This window comes from Ranitomeya variabilis, chromosome 1, assembly GCF_051348905.1.
Source record: "Ranitomeya variabilis isolate aRanVar5 chromosome 1, aRanVar5.hap1, whole genome shotgun sequence".
Taxonomy (NCBI): Eukaryota; Metazoa; Chordata; class Amphibia; order Anura; family Dendrobatidae; genus Ranitomeya; species Ranitomeya variabilis.
The window spans coordinates 593020972-593047730 of record NC_135232.1 but is presented as its reverse complement, the minus strand read 5'-3'; the positions used below and the strand labels follow the sequence as shown (position 1 = coordinate 593047730).

Below are 26759 nucleotides of genomic sequence, written 5' to 3'. Positions count from 1 at the left end.
TTCTTGTACATAGGGGGCAGTGTTATAGTAGTTATATTCTTGTACATAGGAGCAGTATTATAGGAGTTAAATTCTTGTACATAGTTGGCAGCATTATAGTAGATATATTCTTGTACATAGGGGCAGTATTATAGTAGTTATATTCTTGTCCATAGGGGGCAGTGTTATAGTAGTTATATTCTTGTACATGGGAGCAGTATTATAATAGTTATATTCTTGTACATAGGGGCAGTATTATAGTAGTTATATTCTTGTACATAAAAACAGTATTATAGTAGTTATATTCTTGTACATAGGAGCAGTATTATAGTAGTTATATTCTTGTACATAGGGCCAGTATTATAGTAGTTATATTCTTGTCCATAGGGGGCAGTATTATAGTAGTTATAGTCTTGTACATGGGAGCAGTATTATAGTAGTTATATTCTTGTACATAGGGAGCAGTATTATAGTAGTTATATTCTTGTACATAGGGGCAGTATTATAGTAGTTATATTCTTGTCCATAGGGGGCAGTATTATAGTAGTTATATTCTTGTACATAGGGAGCAGTATTATAATAGTTATATTCTTGTACATAGGGGCAGTATTATAGTAGTTATATTCTTGTATATAGGGAGCAGTATTATAGTAGTTATATTCTTGTACACAGGAGCAGTATTATAGTAGTTATATTCTTGTACATAGGGAGCAGTATTATGGTAGTTATATTCTTGTACATAGGAGCAGTATTATAGTAGTTATATTCTTGTACATACGGGCAGTATTATTGTAGTTATATTCTTGTACATAGGGTGCAGTATTATAGTAGTTATATTCTTGTACATAGGGGGCAGTATTATAGTAGTTATATTCTTGTACATAGTTGGCAGTATTATAGTAGATATACTCTTGTACATGGGGGAGGCAGTATTAAATCCAGAGTACAATATTATTGTAATTAAAGTAGTGTCCACAGGGGGCAGTGTTGAACCTTACCTCTGCGGGTGACATTTTCCCATCTAGTTGGTGCTCGGACCCTTCGGGGTTAGATGTGCTCCCCCAGTGGAGGTGAAGCTGGACAGCAGTATAATTGTTTGGCAATCCGCGGAGTCGCATCGATGGCGGTAGAGAAAGCTTTACTGGAGTAAATCAGAACAAGGTGGTTAATCATTAGTCTCGTATTGTTTTAACCAGACTTTCCCACAGTTTATTTTCTATGGGAACGGCCTGTGTAAATGTATAAGTTACAATGACTCCTCTCATCAATGCCATCTCCGCACTATGGAGGACCACTATTGAGGACCCCGGTGGGCCCCAGAGATATATGTTTAAGAGCAGATTACTGTTTGGTTTTTTCCCTACAATTCGGCTTCAAATCCAGCCCTGTGTCTATTGCCAGCCCCAATTTCCTCTACAAAAGGCTCGTTCTCACCCTTTACACCCTCATTGAATGTCCCTTTTTATTGCCCGCACTTCTAGCTCCCAGGCCACACACTATTCTATCCTTTACAAAGTGATAATTGTCCCCGCAGTAGCATCTCCTGACAGAGCCTCTCATCCTGGATTCCTCCAGGATCTGGGCCAGCAAGCTTTTTGTCTTCATTCCCCTGTGCCAAGATTAACCAACAAAATATATGTCACCAGCCCATCTCATCCTCACATATTTCGGATGGTTGTACCGCGACCTTTTATCACTCGATCCCGTCAGTAACGCATTGGACGTACCGCATGTACTCATCCAGACCCGTACACCTGACATGGGCATCTATCAGCGCCTGTCTGCTTAAACAGATATGACCTGAATATAGCACTGGCTAGATAATAAGGCTGATACCCGATAACAAAAGAATTTTAAGCATAAAGTCTATATTTTCCACTTTAAATGGTTATTACGATCTGTGTATATGGATATTGTTAGAGCTTAAAAAACAAGCACTTTTGCAATTTACTGCTTTTTAAAATTTCAACCATTCTTGAGCTATAAATGCTTTTTTTTATTTCCATCTCATTGCCTAGGAGACCGACCACCGCTGCTGTCTATGTTGTAAGCAGTGCACTGAAGCTAGCCGGGATTAGGAGGTAACTGCACGCTCCAGTGATCCTGGCCAGCTTCACAATATTACTTACAAGATTAACAGAAAAGAGCTTGTAAGCACTATGTATCTTGTAAGCACTAGGTATGTTCCGCTGTCTAGCTTCGGTGGTCGGTCTCCAAGGCAACAAACTGTAAACAAAAGAAAAAAAAAGTGTTAATATCTCAAGAACGGCTGAAAATTGTAGTAAGCAGTAAATTGCCAAACTGATTGTATTTACAAGCTCTATCCAACAAAATCCATTTATGAAGATGGGAATAACCCTTTTAAGGCCATTTGTATTAATCTTGTGCCGACTAATAGGAATGTGACCTGGTAGATGGAGCACAATCTTTGGCTCATCTTCTGCTGGGAGAATCAGCGGGAACACAACCACTGCGTTTCCATAAACCGTAATGGAAATACCCAGCAGTGCGACCAGTGACAATGTAATGTTGTATATCGGCTCTGCCTGGTTTCTCAGCATTCAGTGGAATAGGGACGAGATGCAATACCAGACACAGCCCATGGCTAAGGAGAGGCGCTGTTTCTTTCACCCCTGGTTGACATCTGCCGTATATGGCAGGACATAAGAGCTGCGCCTGCTCAATACACACACACATCGATTGTTTCCAGGAACAGGCTCATTAATTAGGTACATGCACAGTGTAAACATAGTAATGAAGTCACTATAGGATGCAAAATTCACACTCAGGAAGACAGGCTGTTGCCTGTAGCAATCAGAGACCAGCTTACATTTTTCAAACTGCTGTGGAAAAATAAAAGCTGTTCTCTGATATGCTATGGGTAACACAGAATTTAGCTATTAGGCAGTGGAGAAAAATGAGGCCTAAAATGTTTTGTGAGGACGGTGACCTCCTGGACAGTCTCTAAATGACTCCATTGTGTCCGGCCAATAAACAAATCAAAAAATAAGAATGGCTAATTAGTAGAAAGATAACAAATGACAATAGTAACAGTGGAAGCTTTATCATCTAACTAGCTAATAAAATGGAGCTGTTTGTCGTCTATTGTGATCTTTGCTAGGGGTAAGCCCACAGGTATTTGGACTTCTCTTTAACAAAGGAAGCCATGCTTATCAGGTGAAACATCCTTCACAGCCTGAGAGGAAGCCATTATATTCAATGGCTTTTATAGATTTATGTCTGCCTCATGAGACAACCCCTTTAGGGACTGGATGTGTTTCCCATGGAAGTTCCTCAAATTAACCCCCTAAGTGGGCGCATAGTTGTGTCTCTGAGAATAGATAATCTCTTCAGCTTGTGACCACCTGGTTTTGTATATACAGGTCCATAATGGCCGTCTTACAAATTTTGCCAAAAATACCCATGAACAGATGTAACAGGTCAGCTAAATGGAGCTAAGGGGCATCCAGTGAAGGCTCCAGAATGGCATAGTGACACATCGTCACCCCACCACTGTGTCTTTGGGGGGGCCAATTGGGTACCCCACCACTTAGCAATCATTAAAAAGGTTAATGTCAACGATTGACATCTAAGTGGTTAAACAGGAGTGGTCAGAGTCGCTTCGGCCATTGCTGGTAGAGGTAGGTGCTGGCAGTATAACACAGCCGGCATCCACCATGGATAGAGGGGGTTCAGCTCATAAGCCTGCTCCTTACACACAGACCCGACCTGTGACCGCAATATACAACATAGGCCGTAAGGGGTTCAAAATATGGATTTTTTTTCTAAAATCTCACCATGTCTGCGTAAGGTTATGTGTGGTATTGTAGCTCAGTCCCCTTCACTTCACCCGAGCTGAGCTGCAATACCAGACTAGACCAACTGATAGATGTGGGGCAGTATATGGAAGAAAGCTGGCATGTTTTTATAATTCTAGACAACACTAATATGTAATATTTTAATCTAAATTCCATTTTCTTTGACAGTGCAGAAGAAAAACAATCCATTACGGAGCTGGATGTGAGCCTGGGGAAAGACGAAGCATCTTTGTATTGGTAAAATATCTTTCAATTCAGTAGTGGAAAAAGAAATGTTAATCTAAATTAATGGAAAAGACCTCAAAACGGCTGATTCTTCACTTTGCCTTGAGTATTATGTGATATTATCCAACTCTTATCAAAACACATTAATACCACAATATAGTGCAAACATAATGCCACCATACAGTGTGCATGTAATACCGCCATACACTGCTCTTATATTACCATACAATGCCAATATAATACCACAATACACTGAAAATGTAATACTGCTATATAATACCCACATAATACCATTATACACTGACCCCATAATACCTAATACATTGACCAAATACAACTATACACTGCCCATTTATTAATGTAATTCAGTGCCCATATAATACCGCCATACAGTGTGTATGTAATGCCGCCACACACTGCTCTTATACTACCATACACTGCCAATATACCACAATACACTGAAGAAATACTACCATATAGTACCCACATAATACCATTATACACTGACCCCATAATAATGCCATACACTGACCAAATACTACTATACACTGCCCATTTATTATTGTCATACAGTGCCCATATAATGTCGCAATACGGTGCTCAAAGAATACAGCTATATACTGCCCACATAAAAGCTCCATACCGCCCACATAATACAGTGACCATATAAAACTGCCATACACTGCTGATATATTACTGCCATAAAGTACTCATTTAATACGGCTATATACTGCCCACATAAAAGCGCCATATGTTGCTCATGTAATACTGCCATACAATGTCTATGTAATACCACCTTACAATGCCTATGTAATACCACCATACAGTGCCCATATATAAGCGCCATATATTGCTCATATAATTCTGCCATATACTGCCCATACACTACCACCATACAATGCATATATAATACCGCCATACAGTGCCCATATATAAGCGCCATATATTGCTCATATAATTCTGCTATATACTGCCCGTACACTACCACAATACAATGCATATGTAATACCACCATACAGTGCCCAAATAATAGCGCCATATGTTGCTCATGTAATACTGCCGTACACTGCCTATAATGCTGCTATACAATGCCACCATACAATGCCACCATACAATGCCCATGTAACACTGCCATACAGTGCCCATAAAATACCGCCATATACTGCCCACTTAATAGTGCCATATAGAGAACCCATGTCATGCCCCAGTTACCTGTGTGTCCGTTGTTACTGAGGGTGAATGGGGCACCACCCGGAGAGCTGTATCCCTCTGGACGTATAGGAGGTAAGGTGCCATCATACGACACGTCTGCCGTCTTAATATTGATGGGGGACTGGGCCGACCCACCACACTCCGGATAAGACTCGGCCCAATGCTCCTGCCCATGGTCACCTGGTAGAGAAAATTGTGACTAATGAGAAGAGGAATCCAATTTTTCAGTCATATACCATATGGAGAAAAGTATGTGCCCCCTTATTACACCTCCCACTGTACATTTATAGCATTAGTATGGCGTCGGCCCCCTTTTGGGCCCAATTAGATAGCTGGTTTGGGAAGGTTGATACCTTGTGACTTCTTTCCCTTTATTTGGAGCCGTTTTTTGGAAGCTGCCCCCGTTAGTCACAATGAAATATCAATCACAGTCCTGTAATACAGTATATAGCAGTTTATTTTTATCTGCCCCCTCCATGGCCGCAACGACCAGAAGCCCGGGCACAGGTAACATTTGCTGAGTCAGAGATGAAGCCACATTCCTTCCTAAATACTATTAGTCAGTATATACAGTACAGACCAAAAGTTTGGACACACCTTCTCATTTAAAGACTTTTCTGTATTTTCATGACTATGAAAATTGTACATTCACACTGAAGGCATCAAAACTATGAATTAACACATGTGGAATTATATACTAAACAAACAAGTGTGAAACAACTGAAAATATGTCTTATATTCTAGGTTCTTCAAAGTAGCCACCTTTTGCTTTGATGACTGCTTTGCACACTCTTGGCATTCTCTTGATGAGCTTCAAGAGGTAGTCACCGGAAATGGTTTTCACTTCACAGGTGTGCCCTGTCAGGTTTAATAAGTTTGATTTATTGCCTTATAATGGGGTTGGGACCATCAGTTGTGTTGAGCAGAAGTCTGGTGGATACCCAGCTGATAGTCCTACTGAATAGACTGTTAGAATTTGTGGCAAGAAAAAAGCAGCTAAGTAAAGAAAAACGAGTGGCCATCATTACTTTAAGAAATGAAGGTCAGAGTCCGAAAAATTGGGAAAACATTGAAAGTGTCCCCAAGTACAGTTGCAAAAACCATCAAGCGCTACAAAGAAACTGGTTCACATGAGGACCGCCCAGGAAAGGAAGACCAAAAGTCACCTCTGCTTCTGAGGATAAATTTATCCGAGTCACCAGCCTCAGAAATCGCAGGTTAACAGCAGCGCAGATTAGAGACCAGTTCAATGCTACACAGAGTTCTAGCAGCAGACACATCTCTACAACAACTGTTAAGAGGAGACTTTGTGCAGCAGGCCTTCTGTTATGATCCCAATGGCAAGGATCTCAGAGATTACAGCAAAAGTCTGCAAACATAAATACCAGCTCATAGGAACGTGGTAACTAGGCTGACCATATACCTGATCCTAGCACAAACACTAACAGTAGCCGGGGAACGTGCCTACGTTGATCCTAGACGTCTCGCGCCAGCCGGAGAACTAACTAACCCTATCAGGGAAAATAAGACCTCTCTTGCCTCCAGAGAAAAGACCCCAAAGTAATACAAGCCCCCAACAAATAATAACGGTGAGGTAAGAAGAAAAGACAAACGTAAGAATGAACTAGATTTTAGCAAAGAGAGGCCCACTGACTAATAGCAGAAAATAATAAGATGACTTATATGGTCAGCAAAAAACCCTGCAAAATATCCACGCTGAATATCCAAGAACCCCCAAACCGACTAACGGTGAGGGGGGAGAATATCAGCCCCCTAGAGCTTCCAGCAATATCAGGAATCACATATTGTACAAGCTGGACAAAAATATGAACAAAGCAAAATAACAAAAAATAAGAAAGCAGGACTTAGCTTATCTTGCAAAGAACCAGGACCTGAAGACAGGAGCAAACAGAAATGAACTGATTACAACGATGCCAGGCACTGGACTGAGAATCCAGGAAGTTTAAATAGCAACACCCCAGGCCTAACGAAGCAGGTGAGTACCAACCTGGTAAAAGACAATCCAAGTGCCAAATCACTAGTGACCACAAGAGGGAGCCAAGAAGTATAGTTCACAACAGTACCCCCCCTTTAAGGAGGGGTCACCGAACCCTCACCAAGACCACCAGGGCGACCAGGATGAGCAGCTTGGAAGGCACGAACCAAATCGGCCGCATGAACATCAGAGGCGGCCACCCAGGAATTATCCTCCTGACCATAGCCCTTCCATTTGACCAAATACTGAAGCCTCCGTCTAGAGAGACGAGAATCCAAGATCTTCTCTACCACGTACTCCAACTCGCCCTCAACCAACACCGGAGCAGGAGGCTCAACAGCAGGAACCACAGGCACAACATACCGCCGCAACAAAGACCTATGGAACACGTTGTGAATGGCAAACGACACCGGAAGATCCAAACGAAAAGAAACCGGGTTAAGAACTTCCAAAATTTTATAAGGACCAATAAAGCGAGGCTTAAACTTAGGAGAGGAAACCTTCAGAGGGACATACCGAGAAGACAACCAAACCAAATCCCCAACACGAAGTCGGGGGCCCACACCGCGGCGGCGGTTGGCAAAACGCTGAGCCTTCTCCTTTGACAACTTCAAGTTGTCCACCACATGATTCCAAATCCGCTGCAACCTATCCACCACGGAATCCACCCCAGGACAGTCAGAAGACTCAACATGACCCGAGGAGAAACGAGGATGAAAACCAGAGTTGCAGAAGAATGGCGAAACCAAAGTAGCGGAACTAGCCCGATTATTAAGGGCAAACTCCGCCAATGGCAAGAAGGTCACCCAATCATCCTTGTCCGCAGAAACAAAACATCTCAAATAAGCCTCCAGTGTCTGATTAGTTCGCTCCGTTTGACCATTAGTCTGAGGATGGAAGGCAGATGAAAACGACAAATCAATGCCCATTCTAGCACAAAAAGATCGCCAGAATCTGGACACAAACTGGGACCCTCTGTCGGACACGATATTCTCCGGAATGCCGTGTAAACGAACCACATTCTGAAAAAACAAAGGAACCAGATCGGAAGAGGAAGGCAACTTAGGCAAGGGTACCAAATGGACCATCTTGGAAAAACGATCACACACCACCCAGATGACAGACATTCCCTGAGACACCGGAAGATCAGAAATGAAATCCATGGAAATGTGTGTCCAAGGCCTCTTCGGGACGGGCAAGGGCAGAAGCAACCCGCTAGCACGAGAACAACAAGGCTTAGCCCGAGCACAAGTCCCACAGGACTGCACAAATGACCGCACATCCCGTGACAAGGAAGGCCACCAAAAGGACCTAGCCACCAAATCTCGGGTACAAAAAATTCCCGGATGCCCTGCCAACACCGAGGAATGAACCTCGGAAATGACTTTGCTGGTCCATTTATCAGGAACAAACAGTCTGTCGGGTGGACAAGAGTCAGGTCTACCAGCCTGAAATCTCTGCAACACACGTCGCAAATCAGGAGATATGGCCGACACGATTACTCCCTCTTTAAGAATACCAGCTGGCTCCGAGACTCCAGGAGAGTCAGGCACAAAGCTCCTAGAAAGAGCATCAGCCTTAACATTCTTCGAACCAGGCAGGTACGAGACCACAAAGTCAAAACGAGAGAAAAACAATGACCAACGAGCCTGTCTAGGACTCAGGCGCTTAGCAGACTCGAGATACATCAGATTTTTGTGATCAGTCAAGACCACCACACGATGCTTAGCACCCTCGAGCCAATGACGCCACTCCTCAAATGCCCACTTCATGGCCAACAACTCCCGATTACCAACATCATAGTTCCGCTCAGCAGGCGAAAACTTCCTAGAGAAAAAGACACATGGTCTCATCACAGAGCAACCAGAGCCTCTCTGCGACAAAACAGCCCCAGCACCGATCTCAGAAGCATCCACTTCAACCTGAAAGGGAAGTGAGACATCAGGCTGGCACAAAACAGGCGCCGAAGTAAACCGGCGCTTCAGCTCCTGGAAGGCCTCCACGGCTGCAGGGGCCCAATTAGCCACATCAGAACCTTTCTTGGTCATATCCGTCAAAGGTTTAACAACGCTAGAAAAATTAGCGATAAAGCGACGGTAGAAATTAGCAAACCCCAAGAACTTCTGAAGACTCTTAACAGCCGTGGGCTGAGTCCAATCATGAATAGCTCGGACCTTGACTGGGTCCATCTCCACAGCAGAAGGGGAGAAAATAAAACCCAAAAAGGAAATCTTCTGCACTCCAAAGAGACACTTTGAGCCCTTCACAAACAAAGCATTATCACGCAAAACCTGAAACACCATCCTGACCTGCTTTACATGAGAATCCCAATCATCCGAGAAAACCAGAATATCATCCAGATAAACAATCATAAATTTATCCAGATACTTCCGGAAGATATCATGCATAAAGGACTGAAACACTGAAGGAGCATTAGAGAGCCCAAAGGGCATCACCAAGTATTCAAAATGACCTTCGGGCGTATTGAATGCAGTTTTCCATTCATCTCCCTGCCTAATGCGCACAAGGTTGTACGCACCACGAAGATCTATCTTGGTGAACCACTTGGCACCCTTAATCCGAGCAAACAAGTCTGACAATAGTGGCAAAGGATACTGAAACTTAACAGTGATTTTATTCAGAAGCCGATAGTCTATACAAGGTCTCAAAGACCCGTCCTTCTTGGCCACAAAAAAGAATCCCGCACCAAGAGGGGAAGAGGATGGACGAATATGCCCCTTCTCCAAAGACTCCTTGACATAAGAACGCATCGCGGCATGCTCGGGTACAGACAAATTAAATAATCGTCCCTTAGGAAATTTGCTGCCAGGAATCAAATCTATAGCGCAGTCACAGTCCCTATGAGGAGGAAGATCACTGGACCTGGACTCACTGAATACATCCTGATAGTCACACAAATACTCAGGAACCTCTGAAGGAGTAGAAGTAGCAATAGACACCGGCGGAGAATCGCAATGAATTCCCTGACAACCCCAACTCGACACAGACATAGCCTTCCAATCCAAAACAGGATTATGGGTCTGTAACCATGGCAGACCTAACACGACCAAATCACTCATTTTATGCAGAACAAGAAAACGAATCACCTCCCGATGTTCAGGAGTCATGCACATGGTCACTTGTGTCCAAAACTGCGGTTTATTTTCCGCCAGTGGCGTAGCATCAATTCCTCTGAGAGGAATAGGAATTTTTAAAGGCTCCAGGACAAAACCGCAGCGCTTGGCAAACGACAAGTCCATAAGACTCAGGGCAGCACCTGAATCCACAAACGCCATAACAGGGTAGGAAGACAATGAACAAATTAAAGTCACAGACAAAATAAATTTAGGCTGCAAATTACCAATGGAGACAGGACTGACAACCTTGGTTAGGCGTTTAGAGCATGCTGATATAACATGTGTAGAATCACCACAGTAAAAACACAGCCCATTCTGTCGTCTATGATTTTGTCGTTCGGTTCTAGTCAGGATTCTATCACATTGCATTGAAACAGGTGTCTGTTCAGACAACACCGCCAGAGGATTAGCGGATTTGCGCTCCCGCAAACGCCGATCAATCTGAATAGCCAGCGCCATAGAATCATTCAGACTTGTAGGAATTGTGAAACCCACCATCACATTCTTAATGGCTTCAGAAAGGCCATTTCTGAAATTTGCGGCCAGAGCACATTCATTCCATTGAGTAAGCACGGACCATTTCCGAAATTTTTGGCAATACACTTCGGCTTCATCCTGGCCCTGAGAGATAGCCAGTAGAGCTTTTTCTGCCTGAATTTCAAGATTAGGCTCCTCATAAAGCAATCCGAGCGCCAGAAAAAACGCATCGACATCCGCCAATGCCGGATCTCCTGGCGCTAACGAGAAAGCCCAATCCTGAGGGTCGCCACGCTAAAAGGAGATAATAATTTTAACTTGCTGAGCTGAATCTCCAGACGAACGAGGTTTCAAAGATAGAAACAATTTACAATTATTCCTAAAATTCCTAAATTTAAATCGATCTCCAGACAACAGCTCAGGAATAGGTATCTTAGGCTCAGACATAGGACTGCTAACAACAAAATCCTGAATGCTCTGCACTCGTGCAGCAAGCTGATCCACACTAGTAATCAAGGTCTGAACATTCATGTCTGCAGCAAAGCTTACAGCCACTCTGAGAAAAAGGGGAAGGAAGAAAGAGGAGAAAAAAAAAACCTCAGAACTCCTTTTCTTTTAATCCCACTTCTGCAATGCATTAACTATTCATGGCCTGGCATACTGTTATGATCCCAATGGCAAGGATCTCAGAGATTACAGCAAAAGTCTGCAAACATAAATACCAGCTCATAGGAACGTGGTAACTAGGCTGACCATATACCTGATCCTAGCACAAACACTAACAGTAGCCGGGGAACGTGCCTACGTTGATCCTAGACGTCTCGCGCCAGCCGGAGAACTAACTAACCCTATCAGGGAAAATAAGACCTCTCTTGCCTCCAGAGAAAAGACCCCAAAGTAATACAAGCCCCCAACAAATAATAACGGTGAGGTAAGAAGAAAAGACAAACGTAAGAATGAACTAGATTTTAGCAAAGAGAGGCCCACTGACTAATAGCAGAAAATAGTAAGATGACTTATATGGTCAGCAAAAAACCCTGCAAAATATCCACGCTGAATATCCAAGAACCCCCAAACCGACTAACGGTGAGGGGGGAGAATATCAGCCCCCTAGAGCTTCCAGCAATATCAGGAATCACATATTGTACAAGCTGGACAAAAATATGAACAAAGCAAAATAACAAAAAATAAGAAAGCAGGACTTAGCTTATCTTGCAAAGAACCAGGACCTGAAGACAGGAGCAAACAGAAATGAACTGATTACAACGATGCCAGGCACTGGACTGAGAATCCAGGAAGTTTAAATAGCAACACCCCAGGCCTAACGAAGCAGGTGAGTACCAACCTGGTAAAAGACAATCCAAGTGCCAAATCACTAGTGACCACAAGAGGGAGCCAAGAAGTATAGTTCACAACAGCCTTCATGGTAAAATAGCTGCTAGGAAACCACTGCTAAGGACAGGCAACAAGCAGAAGAGACTTGTTTGGGCTAAAGAACACAAGGAATGGACATTAGACCAGTGGAAATCTGTGCTTTGGTCAGATGAGTCCAAATTTTAGATCTTTGGTTCCAACCACCGTGTCTTTGTGCAAAGCAGAAAAGGGTGAACGGATGGACTCTACATGCCTGGTTCCCACCGTGAAGCATGGAGGAGGTGTGATGGTGTGGGGGTGCTTTGCTGGTGACACTGTCGGGGATTTATTCAAAATTGAAGGCATACTGAACCACATGGCTACCACAGAATCTTGCAGTGGCATGCTGTTCCATCCGGTTTGCATTTAGTTGGACCATCATTTATTTTTCAACAGGACAATGACCCCAAACACACCTCCAGGCTGTGTAAGGGCTATTTGACCAAGAAGGAGAGTGATGGGGTGCTACACCAGATGACCTGGCCTCCACAGTCACCAGACCACAATCCAATCGAGATGGTTTGGGGTGAGCTGGACCACAGAGTGAAGGCAAAAGGGCCAACAAGTGCTAAGCATCTCTGGGAACTCCTTCAAGATTGTTGGAAGATTATTTCTGGTGACTACCTCTTGAAGCTCATCAAGAGAATGTCAAGAGTGTGCAAAGCAGTCATCAAAGCAAAAGGTGGCTACTTTGAAGAACCTAGAATATAAGACATAATTTCAGTTGTTTCACACTTTGTTGTTAAGTATATAATTCACATGTGTTAATTCATAGTTTTGATGCCTTCAGTGTGAATGTACAATCTTAATAGCCATGAAAATACAGAGAAATCTTTAAATGAGAAGGGGTGTCCAAACTTTTGGTCTGTACTGTATATACATTACACATATATACTATATATATATATATATACATATATATATATATATATTATCAGCTGCTAGATTCATGGGGGACTGGGGTCCAGTGTCACTGCCCATTGTGTGGGTCACGGATGGCGGTCTTCTGTGCACAGAATATAGGATCAGGGGGTGTGATGAGCGCACTTGGGCCCCATATAATTAGGAGAATCATGTGGGTGCAGAACATCAGAGAAACAAATGAAGCAAAAGGGAACAGGAAAATTAGGGCTTCCGACCAAACAGGGGCCACGTGACTCGCACTGGGGCGGAGGCGGCTATGTTGTATGATCACCCATTATTAGTCCATGACTGAGGAACAAAGTTCCGGCTTTAACTAAATGCTACTGAATTTACACAATGGGGACGAGTCGGAGGACATAGGGCAGATTCCTCAGCAACACAGAGTATTTCAGGACTGGTTCTTTTGGGCCTATCTATTAATGTGATCTCCGTAAACTACATAACTATAAAATCAGGGGAAGATCGGGGGCCTGTTGTAAGATCACCAAAGACAGATAAAGAAAGGTCCACCAGCAGCACAGAGTATTTCAAGAGAGAAGTAACTCATTCATGTAATGAGTTAGAATCATTCTTTGAGGATGGGGGTGATGGGCACCAAACCCTTCCCTTAATTCCATGACCCCCATCTTATAATATAAATGGAAATATCTTGGGAAAATCTAACACTAAAAGGCATCACGACATGACAGCTGCCTCTCCATTGTGTCCTCTTTTTATGGCCGCCCTCCAAGTCCTCCATTGTTTATGTTGGCAGTGTCGAAGGAGGGGACGTTCAGCTCATGGATGGTGGGCCATTTACATCTGAATGGACCCCTTTATCTCTAGGCTAATTTGGATGCAGGAAATGAACCCCTAGTTGTTAAGTAATAAGGGATCTTGAATCTGCCCTTGTGAACACCCCCTTACCCCCTCCTGACCCTACACATGAAATATATAATAAATCCAGGGAAGCCTCTCTTACTGCAGGACGCCTGCATCCAAGCTCTCATTCACCTTCACAAGGGTGCCCTAAATATAGACAGGACCCAAAAATAGTGCCAGACTCGTCACACATATCAGGACAGAAAGTGAGAGGTGTCTTTGTCTAGATTCTAGACTGAAGAGATAATAGGGAGAATGTGCAGAGAAGAGTGACTAGCGGGATCATGGCTAGGGTGTGAAGTACGCTGCCTCCCACCTTACAGAGAGATAGGATGTACCCCACAGGTTAAAAAGAAGAGCTGGGCATAGAGGGAAGAATCTGCTGGGCAGGTCCCTCAGGCTGCTCCATGCCCAGGTCAGCTTGATTAACAACTTCATTCCTTATTTGTAGACTTGTCAATTAAACATCCCTCCACACCCCAGAGTCATGACTCCCCATCCCTCTGTGGCCGATACTAATCTCTCCACACCCTTCCGTGCCCTGGACTCATCTCTCAGCTTCCCTCCGCGCCCCGGACTCATCTCTCCGCACCCCCGACTCACCTCTCCGCACCCCTCCGCGGCCCCGACTCATCTCTCCGCGCCCCCGACTCATCTCTCCGCACCCCTCCGCGCCCTGGACTCATCTCCCGCACCCCTCCGCGCCGCGGACTCATCTCTTCGCACCCCTCCTTGCCCCGGACTCATCTCTCCGCACCCCGGACTCATCTCTCCGCACCCATCTGCGTCCCCCGACTCATCTGTCCGCACCCCCGACTCATCTCTCCCCACCCCTCCACGCCCCCGACTCATCTCTCCCCACCCCTCCACGCCCCCGACTCATCTCTCCGGACCCCTCTGCGCCCCGAGTCATCTCTCTGCACCCCGGACTCATCTCTCCACGCCCTGGACTCATCTGTCCGCAACCTTCCGTGCCCCGGACTCATCTGTCCGCAACCCTCCGCGCCCCGGACTCATCTGTCCGCAGCCCTCCTCTCCCCGGACTCATCTGTCCGCAGCCCTCCGTGCCCCGGACTCATCTGTCGCCCCCCGGGAATCATCTCTCAGCACCCCTCCGCACCCCCAACTCATCTCTCCATGCCTCGGACTCATCTCTACGCAATCTTCCGTGCCTCGGTCTCATCTCTACGCAATCCTCCGTGCCTCGGTCTCATCTCTCTGCACCCCTCCGTGCCACGGACTCATTTCTAGGATTCGTCACAACATCATTTTAGCAGGAGCTCTGCATCTCCTGGCTGAAATCATACTCTACCAATATGAGATCACTGGAGGGTCAGCCATGATGAATGTCTAGAAGACCTCCCATGACATCCTAGGTCTTGCTCCCCCATCTACATAAGGTATGTTATATATTTGTGAAACATCACTTCTCACCTGTATAAGTCCACGAAGCACCTAGAGGGCAAAAAAAAAACAAAAACGATGGTCATCATCATCATCAAAAACAACCACAATCAACTGGTTAAAAAGGTTTTCTGCCCCTGTTTGAAGGCCCTCTTTAGGCACACAGCTCAGAGAGTGAGCTTGACACCCAGCTTTCTGCTCATGGACCCCCAAAAACATCTGTCATGTCTGTGACGTAGTAATATAACAGTAAAGATTTGACATCACCCCCACCTCTGGAATTGGTATAATCCAGGATGATAAGCCTACCACAGTGATTGAAGCCTCACACCATACAGTGTCTGTTAAAATCCATGGTTTTATTGGGCACCATAAACCCAGGAGTAGAACCCACTCTCTGTCCTGTGTGCCCAGCTTTCTGCTCTTCAGGGTTTCGGGCACCTGATAAAACCAATGGATGGCCAATGATTTTATCAAGCGCGCTATGGTTGCAAGGCTTGAATCACTGCAATCGGCTTATCATCTTGGATCCTACCAATTCATGGGGTGGAAAATCTGGAACACAATGATACTACATCACAGAAGTTTTGGAGGCCGATGAGCAGGCCAGAACAGTGCGCTTTGACCTCATAGATTGCTACTTAAGTTCATGATCATGGGCCTCCAACAAAACAAAATCCAATGTATACAGGGCCCCACTTTCCACATCTGGTAAATGATCGGTCAGATGATACATTAAATACAATCAGTCAGCTATTCTGCCCTGTGAATGGATGACAGATATGGCTGCTATAATGTGACATAGCCCCTATGTAACAACCGATCCCTCAATATCAGTCACACTCCCTTTAAAGGGGCTATCCCATAAACCACATTTATCCTCTACATACAGAATAGATGATGTGTGTGATCTCTGCTGGGTTCAGCTGTTAACATGCCTGATAAACCTGTGAAAGATCCCTGTGTGAATGGAGTGCTACTGAGCATGTGCGACCACTCCTATAAACATGTATGCAGATTGGTCGCACATGCTCAGTAGTGATTCAGGCACTCTGCAGGGCTTTAGGCTTTGTGAATTTAGCCTAAGGTGTTCTGAGGTCACAAAGATGAAGAGGGGTCAACAAAAAGAAGGGTTACCCCAACCAAATACCCCCTTTAAGGGAGCGACTATCAGCTGTAATGATGTACTGGCAACTGAGGACGGAAAATATTTCAGCCAGTAATCAGCGTAAAACAAGAGCTGGTATTGTTTTCACCTCCTCCCCCACTAACGAGCTCTAATTACTGTACAAAGGGCAACCCAGGACTAATGACCAACCGAAAACATGGCCACCAGGTCACATGTCTACAGCCTCCTCCGTGACAGACACATGGGGTATTTGACAGTGCCAGGAAGGCTACACGGCTCAAGATCAGGAATGGTGTATACTGTGTGGCCACTGAAACCCTATCACACATGTATCCCACCATATGTGATACGGTCTGCTGAGCCGTGTATCTAATCCCATCCTGTGTGATACTGTCTGATGAGCTGCGTATCTAATCCTATCCTGTGTGATACTGTCTGCTGAGCCGTGTATCTAATCCTGTCCTGTGTGATACTGTCTGCTGAGCCGTGTATCTAATCCTATCCTGTGTGATACTGTCTGCTGAGCCGTGTATCTAATCCTATCCTGTGTGATACTGTCTGCTGAGCTGTGTATCTAATCCTATCCTGTGTGATACTGTCTGCTGAGCCGTGTATCTAATCCTATCCTGTGTGATACTGTCTGCTGAGCTGTGTATCTAATCCTATCCTCTGTGTGATACTGACTGCTGAGTTGTGTATCTAATCCCACCATATGTGATACGGTCTGCTGAGCCGTGTATCTAATCCCATCCTGTGTGATACTGTCTGATGAGCTGCGTATCTAATCCTATCCTGTGTGATACTGACTGCTGAGCCGTGTATCTAATCCTATCATGTGTGATACTGTCTGCTGAGCTTTGTATATTATCCTATCCTGTGTGATACTGTATGCTGAGCCGTGTATCTAATCCTATCCTGTGTGATACTGACTGCTGAGCCGTGTATCTAATCCTATCCTGTGTGATACTGACTGCTGAGCTGTGTATCTAATCCTATCCTGTGTGATACTGTCTGCTGAGCCGTGTATCTAATCCTATCCTATGTGATACTGACTGCTGAGCTGTGTATCTAATCCTATCCTGTGTGATACTGTCTGCTGAGCCGTGTATCTAATCCTATCCTGTGTGATACTGTCTGCTGAGATGTGTATCTAATCCTATCCTGTGTTATACTGTCTGCTGAGCCGTGTATCTCATCCTATCCTGTGTGATACTGACTGCTGAGCCGTGTATCTAATCCTATCTTGTGTGATACTGTCTGCTGAGCTGTGTAGCTAATCCTATCTTGTGTTATACTGACTGCTGAGCTGTGTATCTAATCCTATCCTGTGTGATACTGTCTGCTGAGCTGTGTATCTAATCCTATCCTGTGTGATACTGTCTGCTGAGCCGTGTATCTAATCCTATCCTGTGTGATACTGTCTGCTGAGCTGTGTATCTAATTCTATCCTGTGTGATACTGTCTGCTGAGCTGCGTATCTAATCCTATCCTGTGTGATACTGTCTGCTGAGCTGTGTATCTAATTCTATCCTGTGTGATACTGTCTGCTGAGCTGTGTATCTAATCCTATCCTGTGTGATACTGTCTGCTGAGCTGTGTATCTAATTCTATCCTGTGTGATACTGTCTGCTGAGCTGCGTATCTAATCCTATCCTGTGTGATACTGTCTGCTGAGCTGTGTATCTAATTCTATCCTGTGTGATACTGTCTGCTGAGCTGCGTATCTGAGCCCTAGTAATATTTTAGTCTCCAGCAGGATCTAGCAGAGCCGAGTTGGTCTTTGGCGCTGTTGCGCAGCAGACAGACCTAATAAGACAGAATACAGCAGTGCAGCATCCATTACAGTCCTGATCTTGGGGGTATCTGCGCTTGGGGGGACTTTTTCTCTATGGGAGTCTCCGGACTGCCCCCGTCTTCTCCCCCGCGTGCCTCCCTGGCATTGCACAGACTTTCCCACACAAAACAAAGAGGTGGCACCATTATGAATGGACAGAGACCATTTTGGCCGGGCACCAGCATCCTCCTCGTCTTCTCATCCCCTGAGCCCCCCGTGGACACTTTCTGGTCTCGGCGGGGGATCATTGTGGTATTACTCCTCGGCCTCCTCTGAAGACGTCTCCTTGGGGCACATGGCTGCCTATTGACCCTCTCTGTTAGCACCATGAACTTTCCCATTTACTTTGCATTATATTAAGATCACCACTTGCTGTTGTTGAATGGAAGCATTCTTATATACACCCAGAGGCTAAGCTCCTCACACAGCTGATGGCTTTGTCACAGTGTGTCAGTGAAGCTCTCTTCTCACCATACAATCTATTGCTCCCTGTTATCAGCCAGTGACAGCTCCAATCCTTTCCCTCTAGATACTGATGCAGGAGAGCTTTGTGAGAGGGGCACTCCAGGACTCCCTGAAAGGGGGGTACACAATATATGAAGTCTGCGCCATTTCTGCATCTTTTTCCTAGTGCGTCAGACGTACATGTCGGCCCCGGAGAAACCCTTACGGGAATGATGGGAAGTTCCAAAGTTTAATCCGTCCGATCCCGAAAGTTTAATCTCCCTGACTGTAGAATGTTAATTAAGAGTCCAGGAAGATTAAGTGCGGGAAGATAAAGAGGGGGACGGGGGCTGACGAGAATCACCGCAGCAACGCTGTATACTTATATATACCCACATCCCTAGTAATGGCCGCTGCATCAGTAGCCACCCAGCTTTCCCAGGCTCAGATAAGGCTCTGCTATACACCATGTAACGAAACTACAGCCCTCCGGGGGCTTCCCCTTCCCCTTGCGCACCTGGACACTGCACGTATGTTGCACGCTGGGCCCCATTCCCGACCGTGCGCCAATTTTAGGTACAGATGTAGGAGAGCTGGACTTGTCATTGAGCAGCACCGGGTTTGCCTTCACTGAGATCCGGCACGTTACGCCTTGCAGTGCCATATAGCACCTCCTGACAAATCCAGCTCTGCTACATCTGCACTGCTCGGCCTTTAATGCGTTTGAAGGAGACAGCGTCTTTGAAGGGCAGACACCATATCACGTCGGCGCGCTCCGTACACACCTGCTACCGCTGACTGAGCGATCCTCAGGAGGAATACACAGCACGTCAGCATCCCGGACCTCCCGTAGGTGCTACCGGCAGACATGTCGGCTGCGGGGGCTCGTGCGCTGCTCCTCCGCTGCGGACGCTCTGACAATGCGCTGAGCTTTCTGGTCTGGCAACTCGGAAACTCCAACCTCATTGAAACTCACAGAGGCTTTTCTGCACCGCACGTCTCTTTATAAGGTGGTCCTGAATGGGCAGGGTCTGAGGGGCAGGGCTGGGGACCAGTCAGCTGGAGGAGCCCGCACCGTGTGTGTGGAGGGCACCACTGGACACATGGCCTCATGTATATGGAGGAAATAGGCATAGGGGAGATCGCACCCAACTTTCCCAGCCTCCTGGATGGCACAGAATGCTTATGATATTAGTAATCATCCAGCTTTCCCGGGTCCCTGAATGGCATGACAGGCTAGTTATGTGCTGGGATGGATTCCCCTATAGATATGTTGGGTGATAGCGCCCGCGATAATGATAGCAATCAAAAAAGTTGCGGATTTTACGTGAAATCCGTGGTGGAAATCCACAGCTGAAACTGACAGGTGCTTTGTATGATGCTACTGGGAGACTGTATTGGACCAGGTTGGACTGTGAGGCTGCTTGTAGTCCAAGACCCCAAATTACACCCCTACTGTACTGCAGCAGCAGAAAAGCGCAGCTGACGCAGCTTCCCAACCCAGAAAAGTCACCTACCTGTGTCCCTCCATGCTGTGATCTCCGGGGTCTACTGGCAGAGTGCTGGAGATCAGGATCAGAATGTAGGAGTGCACCCTCTGCTGGACATCACAGGTAACACAGGAACAGGAGCCGACTGCAAGAAAAATGGCAATCTAGGACCGGGCTTATCATTGACATTCATATCTGTACATGCACAGAACATGCAAATGTTTATTATCGCTCCATTGCATCTTGCATTTAAAAAAATGTAGAAATTCTGCATGAAGTCTAAATTAAAAAATCAAATGTATACAGCTCCTGTGCGGACCTATGTGTATCTATATTAACAGACTTCAAAGGCAACAAAATATTCACGTGTTTAACATTCAATATAAGGCCTTTCCGATACCGCTTGCAGTCCATCTCCTTTAAAGGGTTTCTTCACCTTAAGTGGCTGTGAATGCTGCTCGTACCATGTAATATAAACTCTGGCAAAACTTGGCTGCGGACAAGGATGCCGGGCTGCGTATGCTGTAAGAACAGCGCTGCTGACATTCAAGCAATCATTGTATGCCTGCTCCGCTGCCATCAGGACAGCTACCCTCAGCAGCCACTATTCTGCTGGTGCAGCCACTGTGTACATACATTACATTACTTATCCTGTACTGATCCTGAGTTAATGTACATCCTGTATTATACTCCAGAGCTGCACTCACTATTCTGCTGGTGCAGTCACTGTGTACATACATTACATTACTTATCCTGTACTGATCCTGAGTTAATGTACATCCTGTATTATACTCCAGAGCTGCACTCACTATTCTGCTGGTGCAGTCACTGTGTACATACATTACATTACTTATCCTGTACTGATCCTGAGTTAATGTACATCCTGCATTATACTCCAGAGCTGCACTCACTATTCTGCTGGTGCAGTCACTGTGTACATACATTACATTACTGATCCTGTACTGATCCTGAGTTACATCCTGTATTATACTCCAGAGCTGCACTCACTATTCTGCTGGTGTAGTCACTGTGTACATACATTACATTACTGATCCTGTACTGATCCTGAGTTACATCCTGTATTATACTCCAGAGCTGCACTCACTATTCTGCTGGTGGAGTCACTGTGTACATACATTACATTACTGATCCTGTACTGATCCTGAGTTACATCCTGTATTATACTCCAGAGCTGCACTCACTATTCTGCTGGTGGAGTCACTGTGTACATACATTACATTACTGATCCTGTACTGATCCTGAGTTACAGCCTGTATTATACCCAAGAGCTGCACTCACTATTCTGCTGGTGCAGTCACTGTGTACATACATTACATTACTGATCCTGTACTGATCCTGAGTTACAGCCTGTATTATACCCAAGAGCTGCACTCACTATTCTGCTGGTGGAGTCACTGTGTACATACATTACATTACTGATCCTGCACTGATCCCGAGTTACATCCTGTATTATACCCCAGAGCTGCACTCACTATTCTGCTGGTGCAGTCACTGTGTACATACAGTTGTGGCCAAATGTATTGACACCCCTGCAATTCTGTCACATAATACTCAGTTTCTTCCTGAAAATGATTGCAAACACAAATTATTTGGTATTATTATCTTCATTTAATTTGTCTTAAATGAAAAAAACACAAAAATAATTGTTCTAAATCCAAATTGGATATAATTCCACACCAAACATAAAAAAGGGGGTGGACAAAAGTATTGGCACCTTTTGAAAAATCATGTGATGCTTCTCTAATTAGTGTAATTAACAGCACCTGTAACTTACCTGTGGCACCTAACAGGTGTTGGCAATAACTAAATCACACTTGCAGCCAGTTGACATGGATTAAAGTTGACTCAACCTCTGTCCTGTGTCCTTGTGTGTACCACATTGAGCATGGAGAAAAGAAAGAAGACCAAAGAACTGTCTGAGGACTTGAGAAACCAAATTGTGAGGAAGCATGAGCAATCTCAAGGCTACAAGTCCATCTCCAAAGACCTGAATGTTCCTGAGTCTACCGTGCGCAGTGTCATCAAGAAGTTTAAAGCCCATGGCACTGTGGCTAACCTCCCTAGATGTGGACGGAAAAGAAAAATTGACAAGAGATTTCAACACACGATTGTGCGGATGTTGGATAAAGAACCTCGACTAACATCCAAACAACTTCAAGCTCCCCTGCAGTCCGAGGGTACAACAGTGTCAACCCGTACTATCCGACAGCGTCTGAATGAAAAGGGGCTGTATGGTAGGAGACCCAGGAAGACCCCACTTCTTACCCCGAGACATAAAAAAGCCAGGCTGGAGTTTGCCAAAACTTACCTAAAAAAGCCTAAAACGTTTTGGAAGAATGTTCTCTGGTCAGATGAGACAAAAGTAGAGCTTTTTGGGCAAAGGCATCAATATAGAGTTTACAAGAGAAAAAAAGAGGCATTCAAAGAAAAGAACACGGTCCCTACAGTCAAACATGGTGGAGGTTCCCTGATGTTTTGGGGTTGCTTTGCTGCCTCTGGCACTGGACTGCTTGACCGTGTGCATGGCATTATGAAGTCTGAAGACTACTAACAAATTTTGCAGCATAATGTAGGGCCCAGTGTGAGAAAGCTGGGTCTCCCTCAGAGGTCATGGGTCTTCCAGCAGGACAATGACCCAAAACACACTTCAAAAAGCACTAGAAAATGGTTTGAGAGAAAGCACTGGAGACTTCTAAGGTGGCCAGCAATGAGTCCAGACCTGAATCCCATAGAACACCTGTGGAGAGATCTAAAAATGGCAGTTTGGAGAAGGCACCCTTCAAATATCAGGGACCTGGAGCAGTTTGTCAAAGAAGAATGGTCTAAAATTCCAGCAGAGCATTGTAAGAAACTCATTGATGGTTACCGGATGCGGTTGGTCGCAGTTATTTTGGCTAAAGGTTGTGCAACCAAGTATTAGGCTGAGGGCGCCAATACTTTTGTCTGGCCCATTTTTGGAGTTTTGTGTGAAATGATCAATGTTTTGCTTCATTTTCTTTTGTGTTTTTTCATTTAAGACAAATTAAATGAAGATAATAATACCAAAGAATTTGTGTTTGCAATCATTTTCAGGAAGAAACTGAGTATTATCTGACAGAATTGCAGGGGTGTCAATACTTTTGGCCACAACTGTAGGTGCGACTTTCGAGCCCATTGCTGTGCCACGGGTCTGATGATAGGTCCTTTTTAAATATTAAAATAATTATTTTTCAATATAAAGGATAAGCTTTCTAAAATAAAAGATTTATGTGCAGGAGACAGCCGATTATCAGTGGAGAGATAAAATTTCACGCATAATAATCCAATTTCAAATTCAATATTAGAATATAAAGCAGTTACATCCATACTCACATAAATATCCCTTTGAACCCTCCAGGAAGACCGATAATATCTGGCATCGGATCCCTCACCTGCAATCTGGCGGAATACTTCATCATTCTTCAACCACATGTCAAAGAATTAAACAGTTATTTACAGGACTCCAGCCATTTAATATCTTTAATTAGGGATTTGAAATGGAAAAAATCCTATATTTTTGTAAGTATGGTTGTAAGCACCGGCTAAGTGATCAGCTTCCCCCGACACTGGGCTGCTTCCCCCTCCCTCTGAGGAGCACACCACAGTATCATGGTCTGACAATTGGCCTGACCATACGCCCGCCCCCTCACTGTCCAGCCTTTCGGCTGATGCACCTGCTGCTACGTCCCCGCTACTACAAGCAGAGATGGAGCTCTGCGCCACAGTACCATGCTCTGTAATCTCACCGCACCTTTGCACCGGATCCACAGAACCCGAGCTGGGCTGGGCAACGGGGCTTATACTGCGAGCTGACCCTGCAGCCGACTCAGGGGGTACAGGGAGGGGGGCATACACATAGCTTACCACTTCCTGCACCTTTGGCTTGGTGGTCTGCCTTACCTTTTTCTTCTGGCCCCCAGGTGCCTCCACTGGTAAATAATCACCAAGATGGAAGTTCTGAAGGCACACTGGGGACTCCAGGAGCTTTCTCGCCACCATTAGCGCCCCTTCCTGGCCGCTGTTGTTGCTGTCCTCCCCAGAGCCAGCAGAACTGCGACCAGATGCCAGTGTTGCCTGTCCTGCAGGAAGCTCGCTGCACGTGGCCTGCGGTGACTTTGCAGGCTGTCAGGTGGGGCTTTCTGCTGGTCATCCTCCTCATCATCACCATTCACCTGGCTCTCAGGCTGCAGCCCCATCTGACTTTGCTCTCTGTTATCAGCCATTTCTCTGAATCGATCTTCATTCAACAGTTTTTCTTTAAACGGTCCACTTTTCTCTCTGTTAAACACTTTTCTTACTTCCAACTCTTTGATTTCAAGTTTAAGCCTATTTACCTCTTTATTATTATTATTATTATTATTATTTATATAGCACTATTGATTCCATGGTGCTGTACATGAGAAGGGGTTACATACAAATTACAGATATCACTTACAGTAAGCAAACTAACAATTACAGACTGATACAGAGGGGTGACGACCCTGCCGTTGCAGGCTTACATTCTACAGAATGGTTGGGTAGGAGACTGTAGGTTGGGGCATTGGAGCAGCTTCGGTGTTGGTGAGGCGGTAGCTTCGGTAGTGGTGAGGAGGCAGTGGGGTCAGTGCAGGCTGTAGGCTCTCCTGAAGAGATGGGTTTTCAGGTTCCGTCTGAGGGACCCGAATGTGGTTGATAGCCGGACGTGTTGGGGCAAAGAATTCCAGAGGATGGGGGATATTCGGGAGAAATCTTGGAGGCGGTTGGGTGACGAGCGAATAAGTGTGGAGGAGAGAAGGAGGTCTTGGGAGGAACAAAGATTACACGAGGGAAGATATTGGGAGATTAGTTCAGAGATATATGGAGGAGACAGGTTATGGATGGCTTTGTAGGTTAGTATTAGTAATTTGAACTGGATACGCTGAGGGAATGGGAGCCAGTGAAGAGATTTGCAGAGGAGGGAAGTGCTGGAGTAGCAAGGAGAGAAATAATTTAGTCAGGCAGCAGAGTTAAGGATGGACTGGAGAGGTGCAAGGGTGTTAGCAGGGAGGCCACAGAAAAGGATGTTGCAGTAGTCAAGGCGGGAGATGATGAGGGCATGTACAAGCATTTTAGTAGATTGACGGTTGAGGAAAGGATGGATTCTGGAGACATTTTTGAGCTGCAGGCGACAGGAGGTGGAAAGAGTTTGGATGTGTGGTTTGAAGGATAGGGCAGAGTCAAGGGTTACACCGAGGCAGTGGTCTTCCGGTACGGGGGAAAGCGTGATGTCGTTAATTGCAATAGATAGGTCAGGTAAGGAAGATCTATGAGATGGAGGAAAATGATGAGTTCAGATTTACCTCTGCCTGGAATTGCATTTTCCTGGGTTTGGAGGCACCTGCAGCTTTGGCGCTTGTGCAGCGCAGCTCCTCCCAGAGCCTCCTGAGGGTCTTACTAGCTTCTTCATACTCACAGAGGAGGCTCATGACCCAGGAGGCATATGCGGACACAGACTCCTGGAGTCTCTGCAGCGCCCAATTTTCCTCAGTGAAGTCAGCCTCACCTCCGTGAGCACTCAGATTTTCTCCGGAAAGACCACCATCTTGCACACTTCCAGGTTTCTTCTCCTCTATGTTGGAAGTCTTGCGGCTTCTCTGGGTCTCCACAGACCTGGGGGGAGTAGAAGCCACATTGCTGCAACTCCTGGTGGAGCGTCTCACCCCCGAGGCCTCTGATGTGCAGGCCGGTTGCTGGTTTCTCCTGCTCCGCACCAGCCTGGTCCGGGAACCAGAAACCCTGGGACTTGGCTCCATCGCTCATCCCAGGAAACCCACTCCCTTTCTGGGTAGGAAAGAGACCAGATCTTCGGGTGGAGAGGTGGTGCTTCCTTGGTAGGGCGTTGATCCAGGGAACTAGTCTGATTGCCGTATGTGGAGTCGGGAAGGAATTTTTTTCCCCAATGTGGAGCTTACTATTTGCCACATGGTTTTTTTTTTTTGCTTCCTCTGGATCAACATGTTAGGGCATGTTAGGTTAGGCTATGGGTTGTTCTAGATGGACTTAAAGTCTTCCTTCAACCTTAATAACTATGTTACTATGTTCTCAGAGCTCAGGAGCACACAGCAGGATCACTGGCGACCGCACCCACAATTACCACAGCAACAGCTGAACAGAGCTGCACTCACTATTCCGCTGGTGCAGTCACTGTGTGCATACATTACTTATCCTGTACTGATCCTGAGTTGCATCCTGTATTATACCCCAGAGCTGCACTCACTATTCTGCTGGTGCAGTCACTGTGTACATACATTACATTACTGATCCTGTACTGATCCTGAGTTGCATCCTGTATTATATTCCAGAGCTGCACTCACTATTCTGCTGGTGCAGTCACTGTGTACATACATTACATTACTGAT

General features: G+C 45.4%; 1 protein-coding gene across 1 annotated transcript in view; it reads right to left on the bottom strand.

Annotated features, from left to right (window-relative positions):
* The window catches only part of CA14 (carbonic anhydrase 14), a 29559-nt gene extending 9736 nt beyond the window's left edge, over positions 1 to 19823 (bottom strand). The window contains exons 1-4 of the mRNA XM_077258451.1: positions 19639 to 19823; positions 15477 to 15497; positions 5235 to 5414; positions 978 to 1120 (exon numbers count right to left, since the gene is read on the bottom strand). Coding sequence (XP_077114566.1) covers positions 978 to 1120; positions 5235 to 5414; positions 15477 to 15497; positions 19639 to 19819 — 525 coding nt within the window. The 5' untranslated portion in view covers positions 19820 to 19823. The remainder of the gene's footprint in view (positions 1 to 977; positions 1121 to 5234; positions 5415 to 15476; positions 15498 to 19638) is intronic.
* Positions 19824 to 26759: the final 6936 nt, after the last annotated feature.